The sequence below is a fragment of the Metarhizium acridum genome (genome assembly GCF_019434415.1).
Source record: "Metarhizium acridum strain ARSEF 324 chromosome Unknown scaffold_72, whole genome shotgun sequence".
NCBI lineage: Eukaryota > Fungi > Ascomycota > Sordariomycetes > Hypocreales > Clavicipitaceae > Metarhizium > Metarhizium acridum.
The window spans coordinates 451,063-462,378 of NW_027094019.1; the positions used below are offsets into that span (position 1 = coordinate 451,063).

General features: G+C 51.9%; 7 protein-coding genes across 7 annotated transcripts; 3 read left to right on the forward strand and 4 right to left on the reverse strand.

Annotated features, from left to right (window-relative positions):
- Positions 1-1,819: 1,819 nt before the first annotated feature.
- On the forward strand, positions 1,820-3,487 carry J3458_006933 (uncharacterized protein; the record flags this gene model as incomplete). Its single annotated transcript, XM_007817684.2, has 3 exons — positions 1,820-2,041; positions 2,101-2,702; positions 2,761-3,487. The coding sequence occupies 3 exons, from the start codon at positions 1,820-1,822 to the stop codon at positions 3,485-3,487; spliced, it is 1,551 nt and encodes a 516-aa protein (XP_007815875.2).
- Positions 3,488-3,760: 273 nt separating this feature from the next.
- J3458_006934 (uncharacterized protein) lies at positions 3,761-6,341 on the reverse strand. The gene is made up of 2 exons (XM_066119120.1): positions 4,612-6,341; positions 3,761-4,539 (listed from the first exon to the last, which is right to left on the reverse strand). Exons 1-2 carry the CDS (start codon positions 5,354-5,356, stop codon positions 4,256-4,258), a joined length of 1,029 nt encoding a protein of 342 aa, XP_065975756.1. The 5' UTR covers positions 5,357-6,341; the 3' UTR covers positions 3,761-4,255.
- On the reverse strand, positions 6,195-7,018 carry J3458_006935 (uncharacterized protein; the record flags this gene model as incomplete). Its single annotated transcript, XM_066119121.1, has 2 exons — positions 6,958-7,018; positions 6,195-6,901 (listed from the first exon to the last, which is right to left on the reverse strand). The coding sequence occupies exon 2, from the start codon at positions 6,861-6,863 to the stop codon at positions 6,195-6,197; it is 669 nt and encodes a 222-aa protein (XP_065975757.1). The 5' UTR covers positions 6,864-6,901; positions 6,958-7,018.
- Positions 7,019-7,130: 112 nt separating this feature from the next.
- Positions 7,131-7,618, reverse strand: J3458_006936 (uncharacterized protein; the record flags this gene model as incomplete). Its single annotated transcript, XM_066119122.1, has 2 exons — positions 7,131-7,243; positions 7,294-7,618. The coding sequence occupies 2 exons, from the start codon at positions 7,616-7,618 to the stop codon at positions 7,131-7,133; spliced, it is 438 nt and encodes a 145-aa protein (XP_065975758.1).
- A 14-nt stretch (positions 7,619-7,632) lies between these two features.
- J3458_006937 (uncharacterized protein) lies at positions 7,633-8,607 on the reverse strand (the record flags this gene model as incomplete). The annotated part of the gene is made up of 1 exon (XM_066119123.1): positions 7,633-8,607. One exon carries the CDS (start codon positions 8,605-8,607, stop codon positions 7,633-7,635), a length of 975 nt encoding a protein of 324 aa, XP_065975759.1.
- Positions 8,608-9,662: 1,055 nt separating this feature from the next.
- J3458_006938 (uncharacterized protein) lies at positions 9,663-9,875 on the forward strand (the record flags this gene model as incomplete). Its single annotated transcript, XM_066119124.1, has 1 exon — positions 9,663-9,875. The coding sequence occupies one exon, from the start codon at positions 9,663-9,665 to the stop codon at positions 9,873-9,875; it is 213 nt and encodes a 70-aa protein (XP_065975760.1).
- A 294-nt stretch (positions 9,876-10,169) lies between these two features.
- J3458_006939 (uncharacterized protein) lies at positions 10,170-10,824 on the forward strand (the record flags this gene model as incomplete). Its single annotated transcript, XM_007817682.2, has 1 exon — positions 10,170-10,824. The coding sequence occupies one exon, from the start codon at positions 10,170-10,172 to the stop codon at positions 10,668-10,670; it is 501 nt and encodes a 166-aa protein (XP_007815873.2). The 3' UTR covers positions 10,671-10,824.
- Between the last annotated feature and the right edge of the window lie 492 nt (positions 10,825-11,316).

Sequence of the window (11,316 nt, forward strand, 5' to 3'; positions counted from 1 at the left end):
TTGCCCGTCGCAAACGGTTCAAGTCTTCAGGAGATGGAACTGGATCAACCCTATAAATTTCTCAGGCCCCTTGACTCTGGCACAACTTTGTGGGAGGATGCTTCAAGCACAAAAAGCGGCGCCCATATTGGACGATGTTTGTCGAAAGAAGGAGACTTTTCTGGACAGGTCGAAGGGCTAGCAATTTCATCTGGCCGTCAGAGTTGCCGACATTGTAGATAATTCTTGGGACGAGTTCTTCCCCAACGACCCGGACAAGGCCAAGGAGCTTACTACGAGTGCCAGTACTCCTGGCTTACAAGTTACTCCTGTGGATGAAGTCTTTGATCTCACAAGAAAGCGGAACGTTGGTGGCTCGAATCAAGCCAGCGAATTTGTTTGGGTGGCGGTGGATGTAGACTATCCTCTGGCCAAACGGAAAACGTGGAGTGGGCACAAGTCGAGTCGAGAGTTGGTAATACTGCCAAGTAATAGGGTGTAAAAACTCTACGAGTACCTAGTATAAGTAATTGATTCGTAGGTTTTAAAAAGTAATAAATATAAATTTACATAAATTTACAAGAGGAAAGGAGCAGTTATAATTATTTGTTCATAAGATTAAGCAAATACTCGCACCTCATATTATATCTTCACGGCCCTCGCTTACCTTAGCATCTTCTCTCTCTCCTTTCAGCTTATGGATACTCTTGCTGTTTCAGCCACCCGGGTGGGGTTGGGGGTTTGTTCATGCAACTCCATCGCTTTGCCAAATCGGTGTCGTCTGGTGTTTCAAATATACGTATTCGGGATCCGCGCCGGCTCTCCCGTCTCTGTTTTCGTAGGGATCAAGCCTTATGCCGTATCGTTCGTCGTGACTCGGCCAGCGGCTCGCATGACCTTGATCAACAAACCCCGACGGCGGGCTGCGCCTTGATCACGCTTGCTCATGGCGGCGCGTACTCGGTGGCAGTCGGGGAAGCTCACGCCGCGCGCCTCGAGCAAAGAGGATCAATGCTTCCTTGCAACTGCCAAACCCGCCAAGCACGACGGCGCAGAGAACACAATGACTGCTCTCATTGCAAAAAGAACATTTGAAGCAATCTTCGATCGATGCTGGTCCCACTTTTGATCCACGTCTTGACCTTAATCTTAGTTTCATTAGTCAGTTCCCAGGGCGCGAGTTAGGGTTAGGGTCAGCTGCGTACGTTTAGCTCCGTATTATTGCCTGGGATGCTGTACCATTCTCCTCCGTATCATAATATGCGGCATGACTATTGTGTCAAGGACTGTTGGATAATGCCGCGGACCCCTGGGTAGATCACGCTAGCCTCTCTCGCCCACACAAACAAACAAATGATTTGCAAGTAATCCACTTCCGTGTCGGTAACTCCTGACAGGGTTGGTTATTCATGATACGTGTGAACTGCGGCGACGGGCCTAATCAGCTGAGTTTTGTGGCTCTTCTTTAGACTCCATGGGCGATAATCAGCCTGACGAGCCGGAGACTCAAGCAACTATGCTCTCATGAAGCTAGTGCATCCGACAATGTCACGCTTGGAAATGCGAAGCATGGATGAACCCTTTGCACGACAGACAAGGTTAGGGCAACTAGGTCTATTGCCATGATGATTTTGTGTATATTTAAGGAGCCCTTCCCTCGTCCTGTCAATGGTTTGTTCCGTCTTTAGACAAGCAGGCCCAAGAGACTCATTCCTTCTCAAACTCCGTTCTTTTCTCTCCTTTTTTTCAACTTTGATTTGGCGTGAACTGGGCTGCCGCCTCCTACTTTCTAGGACTTTTTTTTTTTTTTTCAATACATTCCTTTTCCAAGTCTATCATCATGGTGATGCTGCCCCTTCTCGTCTCTGGCCTGATGGCCTCGGTTTCCGTAGCTGGTCCTATGGAGATAAGGGGCGTTGAGCATCATTGTGCTACCCGGAGTATCAGCCCGGAGGAGCGCGAGCTATTTACACGGCAGAGCAACCAGCCAGATGATGGACAGGAGATCAACTTGGGCTGTGTTTTGCATTTCTGCTGCGGCCAGGGAGGGGAATGCCCTCCGGTAAGCTTTCTGTCCAGACTTGAACAAACAGAATCCCGATGCTGACAGGCTGCCCATAGGACTCGGTCGCTGAAAAGACCGTTGAAGACATGAACGAGCTCTTCGCAGGTGGCAAAATCAGGTTTAACCTGCAAAACGTTTCGCGTATCAATGATCCACGCTGCACTGCCGGCGTGACTGATAACAGGTCCATGGACCAGTTGAAGTCCCAGGTCCATCAAGGCAATACGAGCACTCTCAATGTTGTCTATGTGCCGACAAACCAGGGCGCAGGAGTCAAGGGCATGTGCGTCGTGCCGCAACCCGGAATGGACATTGCCGCGGGTATCGGCGGCGCGGACGGATGCGTCGTCGCCATGGACACTCTGCCCAAGGACAATGGTGGCAACGGCGGCAACGCCGACAACGGCGGCAATGGTCGTCCAGGAGGAAATACAGGAAATGCAGGAGGTAGTGGACGGCCTGGAGGGCCATTCAGTCGACTCTTCAGTCGCCAGGGCCTCGGTGGCGGCGATGCCCACCTAAGCGGAGCGCTCATCACAACTATACATGAGACCGGCCACTGGCTTGGCGAGAATCATGTAGGCGGCGGTTTTCAGGGGGGGTTCTCTAGACGTCAAGGCGGCGGTAGCACCGGAAACGTTATGGAACCTGTGTCGATGTATGTTTCCCCTCACCTGAGAGTGTTCAAAGTGTACGACTAACTTGACGCCTTGTAGGCCAAACAAGCAGTATTCATTCAGTCAAGATCAATTTCAACGGATGCGTCGAATGGCATTTGCTCGTGTGAACGCCCAAAAAGCCCCTGTGGGTGACAATAATCGCCCTCCATTCGGGAACGGAGGGGATGGCGGTGACAATACAGGCCGCCCGGGGAAGCCCGGGAGACCCACTCAGCCCGGCCCCAATCCCGGCTCCAATCCCGGCCCCGGCTCCGACCGTCCTGGCCAAAACCCGCAGCGTCCTTCTCAGCCTACGCCCTTACCCGGAGACGATGGTCAAGACTTTCCCGGGGGCAACGGCTTCCCCGGAGGCAATAACCCAGGCTTCCCCGGCGGCAATAACCCAGGCTTCCCCGGCGGCAATAACCCAGGCTCCCCCGGCGGCAATAACCCAGGCTCCCCCGGCGGCAATAACCCAGGCTCCCCCGGCGGCAATAACCCAGGCTTCCCCGGCGGCAACGACCCAGCTCCCGGAGGTATTGACCCACAAGTCTGGGAAATTATTAATCAGGTCTATGGTGCTGACACTTCTGGCCTTGAAATCCATCGCATCGGTGCCCGTGCTGAGCCAGAGGCCGAAGCCGACGAGTCCGGTCTGGTGCACATTGCCCGGCGCGAGGGGACCGAGGGTGAGGCAGACGAGTCCGGGCTGGTTCACATTGCCCGGCGGGATGATGCGGGGGAACCAGATTTCTCCGGTTTGGTCCACATTGCTCGCAAGTAGATGAGATACATCTACATCTTGGGACGGGCGGCACTCGCACGGCTGCGCCGACTGACCTTGGCCTGTCATACGAGCAACACAGCTCATTTTAAGCACCATAGTTATTTCTTGTAGTATAGTATATTTGAATGCGATGCGGGACACAGTTTTACTCCTGATTTCAGTTATGAGAAGGCCTCGTCCTCCCTGTCGGCCCGCAAATGTGACTGCAAGCATTGAGAGGCAGCGCCCTAGGTCTCCACTGTGATCCATACAGGAGCTATGTCACCGCCTATATAACTCTTTGTTGATTTTCTAGTCGGGAAAGACGAGTCAAGAAGTAGTAGTGTTCTATAGCATGACTGGTGCTGCTTCGTCATTGGACAGCCCATCGTGGACTTGTAGACAGACAAGCTGAGCGCTGCACAATGGAGCGAAGGAGAGATGGAGACAGAGAGGCAAAGTGAAGGAGCTGGGTTCGGACTTGGTCATACGCGGTGGCAGTGGTCGATCACGGGCACCAATTTGCAACGAGCGACTCTGTCAAGGTTGGCGTGATCGACATATTGAAGCTCAAAGTAGCACTCTTCGCCGCCACTTAAAATTTGGTTTCCACGCAGTTTTTCTCTTTCTTAGTTATACTGAGCTTCTTTGGGCTGCTATGGCGTACACGGCTACGAAGAACACCGTCTTGTCAAGTGTGTCGTTTTTGGGCCAACAAAGGTGACGAGACACGGAATGCTGATTCCGTGCTTTGCCCGAAAAGTAAGAAAAAAAAGGGACACGAGCCTACAGCTTCAGCTTCTTGACCGAGTTAACAAACTCGGAATATGCCTCTTGGCCATCTCTCTGGTCACCAGCCTCGCTGACAAGACTTTGCTCACCACCAGAATCATGGCCGGCCCCCGGCTTCACTTTGTCGGTGTACCAAAACACAGAATCATTCAAGCCGATCTTCAACCCGTAGTCCTTCAGCACTTGGAAGATCATCCCGCTCTGGCGGCGCATTGGATCAGAGCTCTCTGGCCAGTCGTCACAGTTGTACTGCCCACCTTCAATAGCCCTCTTCAGATCTGCCAACAAAAACATGGTCAGTTTTTCGCAAAACAGCCCCTTCACCCTTGTCGCAAACCGTCTGCACTCACCTGGTATCTTGCACGGGACAATAAGCTGCTCCTCTTCCCTATACAGAATCACATGCAGCTCGTCCACCTCGATTCGGTACAATAGCCTCATAATCACCACCGTGTTTTCAAAATGGCGCAGGTCTACGTCGCGCCGCTTCTCGCTCGGCACCTCCCACAGATCCATGTTGCTCTTCTGATTCTTCATTAGCAGCGCCGCCTGGTCGATGAGGCTGAACCTGTCGCCGTCAAGCGCCGACAAGTCCAAGTGCCGCCCCTTGGCGTCGATGAGGTACTGCACCGCATCCACGTTGCACGACTCCACGGCGAGGTGTAGTGCTGTCTTGCCTTGCCAGGGGCCGCCCTCCACGCGAAGGTTCAGATAGTCTGTGTCCGTCTTTTTGCGCAGAATGGCCTGGAGGATGTCCGTCGTGGCCATGTGGCCGTGCCTGTACTCTTGTATGTACACCACGGCTTGGAGGGCTGTGAGGCGCGAGCCCAGCAGGTCCATGACATTGTAATACACCTCATCGGGCGGATTTAAGCTGAGAAATGCGGCGATGTGAAGACTGGCGTTTCGGTACACCTTTGAGGTCGTGATGAGTCGTCCGAGGAGAGTTTTGCCGTCTTCCATTATTGTTAGATCGCATTTGCCTGTCTGGTAGAGCCATTTGGCGACTTTGTATTTGCCTGCCAAAAGTGCGTTCCCGTAGTGAGGAAACATGTCGAGGTTTGGATAGCGGTATTTGCGGAAGTGGTCGAGCATCTCGCCGTCGTCTGGCAGGGCTTGGTGGAGGCGAAGAACTTGTTCCAATGGTCCGGGTCAAGATCGTCTGCCTGCGAGTGATGGAGCAAGATGCCGAGCGTGGAATTGTCTTGCAGAGCAAGTGCGATCAGCACGCAATGGGACCAATCTGCCGCGGTAGGCTTGAACATCCCTCCTCGTGTTGTCATTAAGTGGTTGATGATATAAGGTTGGCCCCATTGGATAGCTGGTCGGATGACTGGCAAACCTTTCACGCTGATGTTGGATGGATCTGCTCCATACTGCAAAATAAGATCAAAGGTTCGTTGGAACGCCTGGCAGAACCGTTTCCCATGTAGGAGTAGTCTGCGGATGCCGTGGCCCTCGCAACCATTCACCATCCAGCCGAGGATTTTGAATGGGTCTTTCGAACCTTGGGTACCGAAAGTGCGCTCATTGTAATTCAAATGCTCGGTACAATCGCCGGCTCTCTCTAGCAACATCTCCAATAGTCCATACTGGAAGCTCGCTGCCGCAGTCCAAGCGGGAGATATGTGAGCGTTGTTTGACCAGCTGTCCCCATATTCTGCTGTCCTCCCAGCAATATCGAATGGATCTGAACCAAGGTCGAGGAGCGCCTGGGTGGCTGCCTGGTTGTTGGCGGCCTCAGCCCAAGTCAACGGCGTCCCATCCACCATGCCAAAGGTTGCGTCGACGGCTAGTTTATACAGTCTGCATTTTTGGATCTGGCTGTAAGGCTAGCTTTGGCTTCTATCAGTCTGTCTGCTATAAGGGGAATCTGCTCTTCTTCAAAGGCGCTCAAAAAGTGTAATGGTGTCGCTCCGTCCTCGCTGCAGATTCATGCATCTGCATCTTGGTCAAGAAGACAGAGTACAACTTCGAAATGACCGGATCGGCAGGCCTTCAGTAAGAGCGTTTCATCACCCGGATACCGGCCATTGATGTCGATAATACTAGAATACTTGTTAAAAATGGTGCGCAATAGAGAAAGACGGCCGCATGTCGCAGCAATCTGAAGATAGTAGCCAACCAGACGAGGTTGGTCTTCAATAAGCCCAAGGAAACCTACATCGTCGTAAATTTGCCAGTCACCAGGCAAATCGACTCCAATGCCTGCCCAGCAGCGTTTGAGGTCGTCAACTGCTATAGCATAGGCTTCTGGGTCAAGAGATTCCAGCCGTCGGCCGGCTGTTGCGCTTCCCTTGCAAACTGAATCTTGGAGCCATTCCAATTCGAGTTCTTCACTTACGGGAAATGGCCTGTCAAAAACAGAGTGAAGCCATCCACATATACTCTGTGCCTTCCAGTTTCCAAGATTTGCGGCCAAAAGCATTAACTCGAGAGCAGGACCAATATCGGGGTTGTTGACTTGGTCAACCTGTGCTGCCATGATCTGGAAAATGGAACATTGCCAAGCTGCTTCTGCCCGACGAGACTCGCTCTCCCTTTCATTGCACGCGACAGTCCGCATTTCACCTAGGATTTGGCTCAAGACACAGGCTAGCATGCAGCGCAAAGTGCCAAAAGAAGCTTCCGCCTAACCGCCTTCTTAGATGTTGATAGACTTGGCGGAATAGACAAAGGGGGTGGAGGATGCTCACCTCTACAACGGCAAAGGGATTGCGAATCTCGCGCATATTCTGTCGAGGAGGAGCCTCGCTCTGCGTCCTGTGGGAGCCATCAGACTATGAATATCCTGAAATGTGACTTCTAACATACCAAGCTTTAAGGGAAGTTGCAATACGATGTACGGCATCGGATTGTGAGGTGTCGTCTATACTTGGAAGATCACCATTTTTTGTATAGTTTTGATGGACCTTTCAAGCCATTCTATTGTAGTAGCATACATCCAGACTCTTTCTTTGTCCTCCTTTGCCGCAATGCCGCCTGATGCGCCTGATTAGCGAGTGCTCTACAACCGATTTGAAGCGGCGTACCTGGGTTTTGCAGCACATCCCTCTCCCGGTCGTTGAGCTTTGCAGCTTCCATACGCTCAGGGGTAAACGGGTTGTGGAGAGATAGAATCGGATACAACATGTCTCGTTCTAGTAGCCAGCTGAAACACGTCCTCATGTTTAGATGGATGCTCTTGGAACTGGGGCGTACGGAGGGTTCGAAAAGCGATGGGAGTAGAGTTCTTGCAACCGCTCGCTGCAGTTTACGGATCGACACGCAGCCTTCGCTTTTGTCAAATTTGTCCACCTCTTCGTTCGGATCGGGCCATCCCTCGGGCTTGCGAGACGACATAGGGCCGTATAACATCTCTTCCTCGATTTCTAGGGCGGAACCAAAGGTCTCATGTAGGGCCGGGCCTGAAAGGTAACTTTGGCGTAGAAGTCATAGCTGACAGCAGACTGCCTGTTTGTAGTAGCTTTTTCGTCGCTCTCCTTAAGTTCATGTAGAATGAGGCCTCTGCTAAGCATGTAACACAGAACGAGACCCGGGGAAAAGGTGTCTGCCTCGATAAGCTGGGACCCATCGAGGGCGTTTTGGCATTCAGGAGCTTGCCAAATATCGGTGTTATACGGGAGTACGATGGGCTCCTTGATGTCTGTTTTGAGTAACGAAGAGCCGAAATCAGTAATCTTGGCGATAAACCCCAGCCTTCGATGCTCAAATATCAAGACATTTTGTGGCTTAATATCTCCGTGAATGATGCCTAAGTCGTGCAATGCCGAGAGACCGCATGAGATGTCGACTGCCAACCCTAGAATTTTTCTCGTGGTCATCTTGTTCAAGGCGAACTGGGATGATTGTATCATACTGTACAAATCGGACTTTGCGGCTTCAAGAACAAAAGCAGGCATGTACGTTCCCCGCACACATCTCCAACTCAGTCCCAGCAATGTAATAATGTTATCATGGTCCTTTACATGTTCGTGTTTCAGAATCTGCAGCTCCATGGCCATGGAGGTCCAAAGTTTCTGGTTCCGTCTGTCATTCAGTTTGCCCCGTATCTTGGGACATTTAACAGCCACGGTCTGAGGTAAATTCGATGGAATGTCCTCTTTTGAACCCAGAAAGTCCGCATCTAAAATGTCCTTGGAACGTAGGATGTAGACCTCAAAGTATCCACCTTGGTTGACGGGAGCCGGCATGTGGAAGGACTGATCGTCTAAAACTGTGCCCAGTAATCGGAACGCAATACTTAGTGTCTGATGCGTGTGTACAAAGATCGATAAAAAGGATAGAATGTCGTGCTCCCATTGAGCAAACCCCACATTGGAGCGCGATAGCTCTTGGGATGTCATGACAAGCAACCCGAGTCCCAAGTTGGTACGGCAACTAGTGAGGAATGATTTTGGTAGCGGTTTGAATACTAGCCATGAGATAGGGAACAGAACCAGCTTTTGAAGGCAAAAGCTCAAGGTCATGTGGCTGTTGCAAAGCATGTAAACCTGGTGGCTGCGGCTGATACGGAAATTGATCGAATACATGCAGAAATCAATAGTGCGTTTGCTCCGCCTCAGCTGAGCCATCGTCATCGCCTCATTGAACAGTGAGTACAAGTGCCACCCTACTTCATCTGTCGGATGTGTTGATTGCGCTCTCCTCGTTCCTTCTAAACAACGTTTCTGTTCACTGATAGTATGGCATGGCAAGTCGACCCCGTTGGTGTAGCTGGCACTGCTCTCGGCGCTACAAGCCTTCCTGCTCAGGTGTTTAAGGGAACAGTCAAAGCAATCCAGCTATAGCGCAGAGCTGGCGGGGTTGGTCAGGACGCTGCTGTCTTCCAGACCAGATTAGAATTGCAGCTGGCAAGATTCAAGAGCTGGGGAATCGATTGGGGGATTGATCGCGGCCCAGCCGGGCTTCACGTCAAGGATCGGCGCTTTCAAAACCATGGCGACACGGCGATCAAATACGTGGTGTTGATACATCACTTTATCGATCAACTAGACAGCCTAGTGTCGAGCAGTAATGCGATCAAGGCAGCTGCGCAATCGTCAGTCCTGCCCACGTCTTCAATAGAGCGGCTGGTAGACTTGGCGAGTCCCAACTCGGGGGAAAGACAGGCATTGTCGGACAAGATACAAAGTATCCAAGAAAACTCCGACTTGCAAGAGCAACTGTCCTGGGCAGTCAAGGATGGCGAGCCTCTCAAAGCCCTCGATCGGCTGGAGAAGTTTATCAACGACCTTGAGGGATTCTTCACTCCGCCAAAGGTCAACCCTGCAGCCAAGTTAGCGCTGAACAGCCTCCTGAGAACGATGAACTTGGCGAAATTGCAAATGATCACGGTACAGCTAGACGCAAACTCAGAATTACGGGGGGTCTCGCTCTACTGAAATCGGCAATCGTCGAGATGAATGCACGAGAATCCGTATTTGGAGGGGAGGACGTCACTGAAGACGAGGCCAATCTTCACGATACATCTGCGAGGGATGAAAAAGACGGTCGCAGCTTCGGCACTTTCGAGAAGGACGGCAGACATGACGTGTTGGTGAAGTGGAAAGAGGTTATTGGATCGGAATGCCCGCCCAATCATTCACTGTTCACGTACAAGGCCATGCTTTAGCACCGGATCGAAAATCTCGCAAGGTTACTAAAAGCAGAATACAAGCCAGTCGAACTTCGAACGTTGGACTGTATCGGCGTGGTCAAGAGGTACCGCCAGGTTGGTGATTTAGAGCACGGAATGTTATTCAAGGTTCCCGGTGAAACGTCCACGACACTCTCTGCGATTCTCGAAGACAGTGTCGATTCTTTAGACGCAGGAGAATGGTGTCAAGTAGCGACGACGCTCTGAAGAGCGGTCTTGTTTCTACATCTAGCAGGCTGGCTGCACAAGGGTATCCGGAGCGACAATATCATGTTTTTTGCAAAGCAGGGAGACCGGTTTGTATATGACAAGCTACCCCTTGTCGGGTTCGAGTACACCAGGGAGGCGTCCTCTGCTGGACAAACAGAAGGGGTGGATGATGACTTTCGATTCAACCTGTATCGACATCCGGAAGTCCAGGGGCTTCCAGCCCAAAACTCGAGGACCAATACGACCCCCGCGACGAGAACATCGTTTGACTATCGACACGATGTCTATAGCCTTGGCGTTGTACTCTTGGAACTGGGTCTCAAAGAAAGCGTCGAAACTATGCAGCAGATGGCTTCAGTTTTGGCTGGCTACGGTAGCCATACTACTGATGGCTTCCGTGAGTATCTGCTCCGCCACGAAGTTCCTAAGCTGTTATCGAGAATGGGCAAGGGTTACCGAGAGGCGGCGAGAATATGCGTTGAAGCGACGGGAGATGGAAGTATACACGAGGATTTCTATCTCAAGGTTGTTCGAGTACTGGATGACTATCGTGTCAACTAGAACATGGGGCAAGGCGACACCAAAATAGCGCCGTATCTAACGCCTCGGTAGAACTTGGCGCTCGGCGTGGCCGCAGGTACCTCGGCACCCCGTTTCTGTGGGAAAGTACTTCGGCATCGCGCGTGTCGGATGTCATCTGTACTAGAGGGCGGATTATATTAGCACCTAACTAGTAGTAGACAGAAACTCTCACTCAGAGACGCAGCCAGACACGCCGCGAGTCATTAATTAATGCGCCGTGAGGATTCGGCAGTGCGCCTTGCTGTCCCTGAGACGTCTTGCGTGGTGTTTTAATGCAGGCATGCATCCACGCACCCAGCGCCAGGCGGTGGCTTGTCAGGTTTGACATCAACTGGCGAAGTCGAGCAGGCGGCATTCGACATCACTCGAAGGTTTGTTAGCAGAGCTGAATTGGCCGGCTTGGAGACCGGGTTGGTATGAGGGGTGTTCAGAGTCACCTCCAGACGTCGAGAGAATTTCATCATGGGTAGACGGCAAGACCCAGCCAGACCCAGCCGGACCCAGATCTGGGACCCAAAAATAAACCGGTCGAGAGCCATCTCAAGAACCTAGCAATCTGGGGATGTTGGGAGCGGGTTGGAGGGTCATCTGGAGGCTAATTGTTCTTGTGATTGATTGCAAGGGA

Coding starts and splice junctions, on each gene's coding strand:
- J3458_006934 (XM_066119120.1), bottom strand. CDS start 5,356: ATGCTCGACCACTTCCGCAAATACCGCTATCCAAACCTCGACATGTTT. Junction 4,540..4,611: donor TGTCCCGTGCAAGATACCAG/GTGAGTGCAGAC, acceptor TTTTGTTGGCAG/ATCTGAAGAGGGCTATTGAA.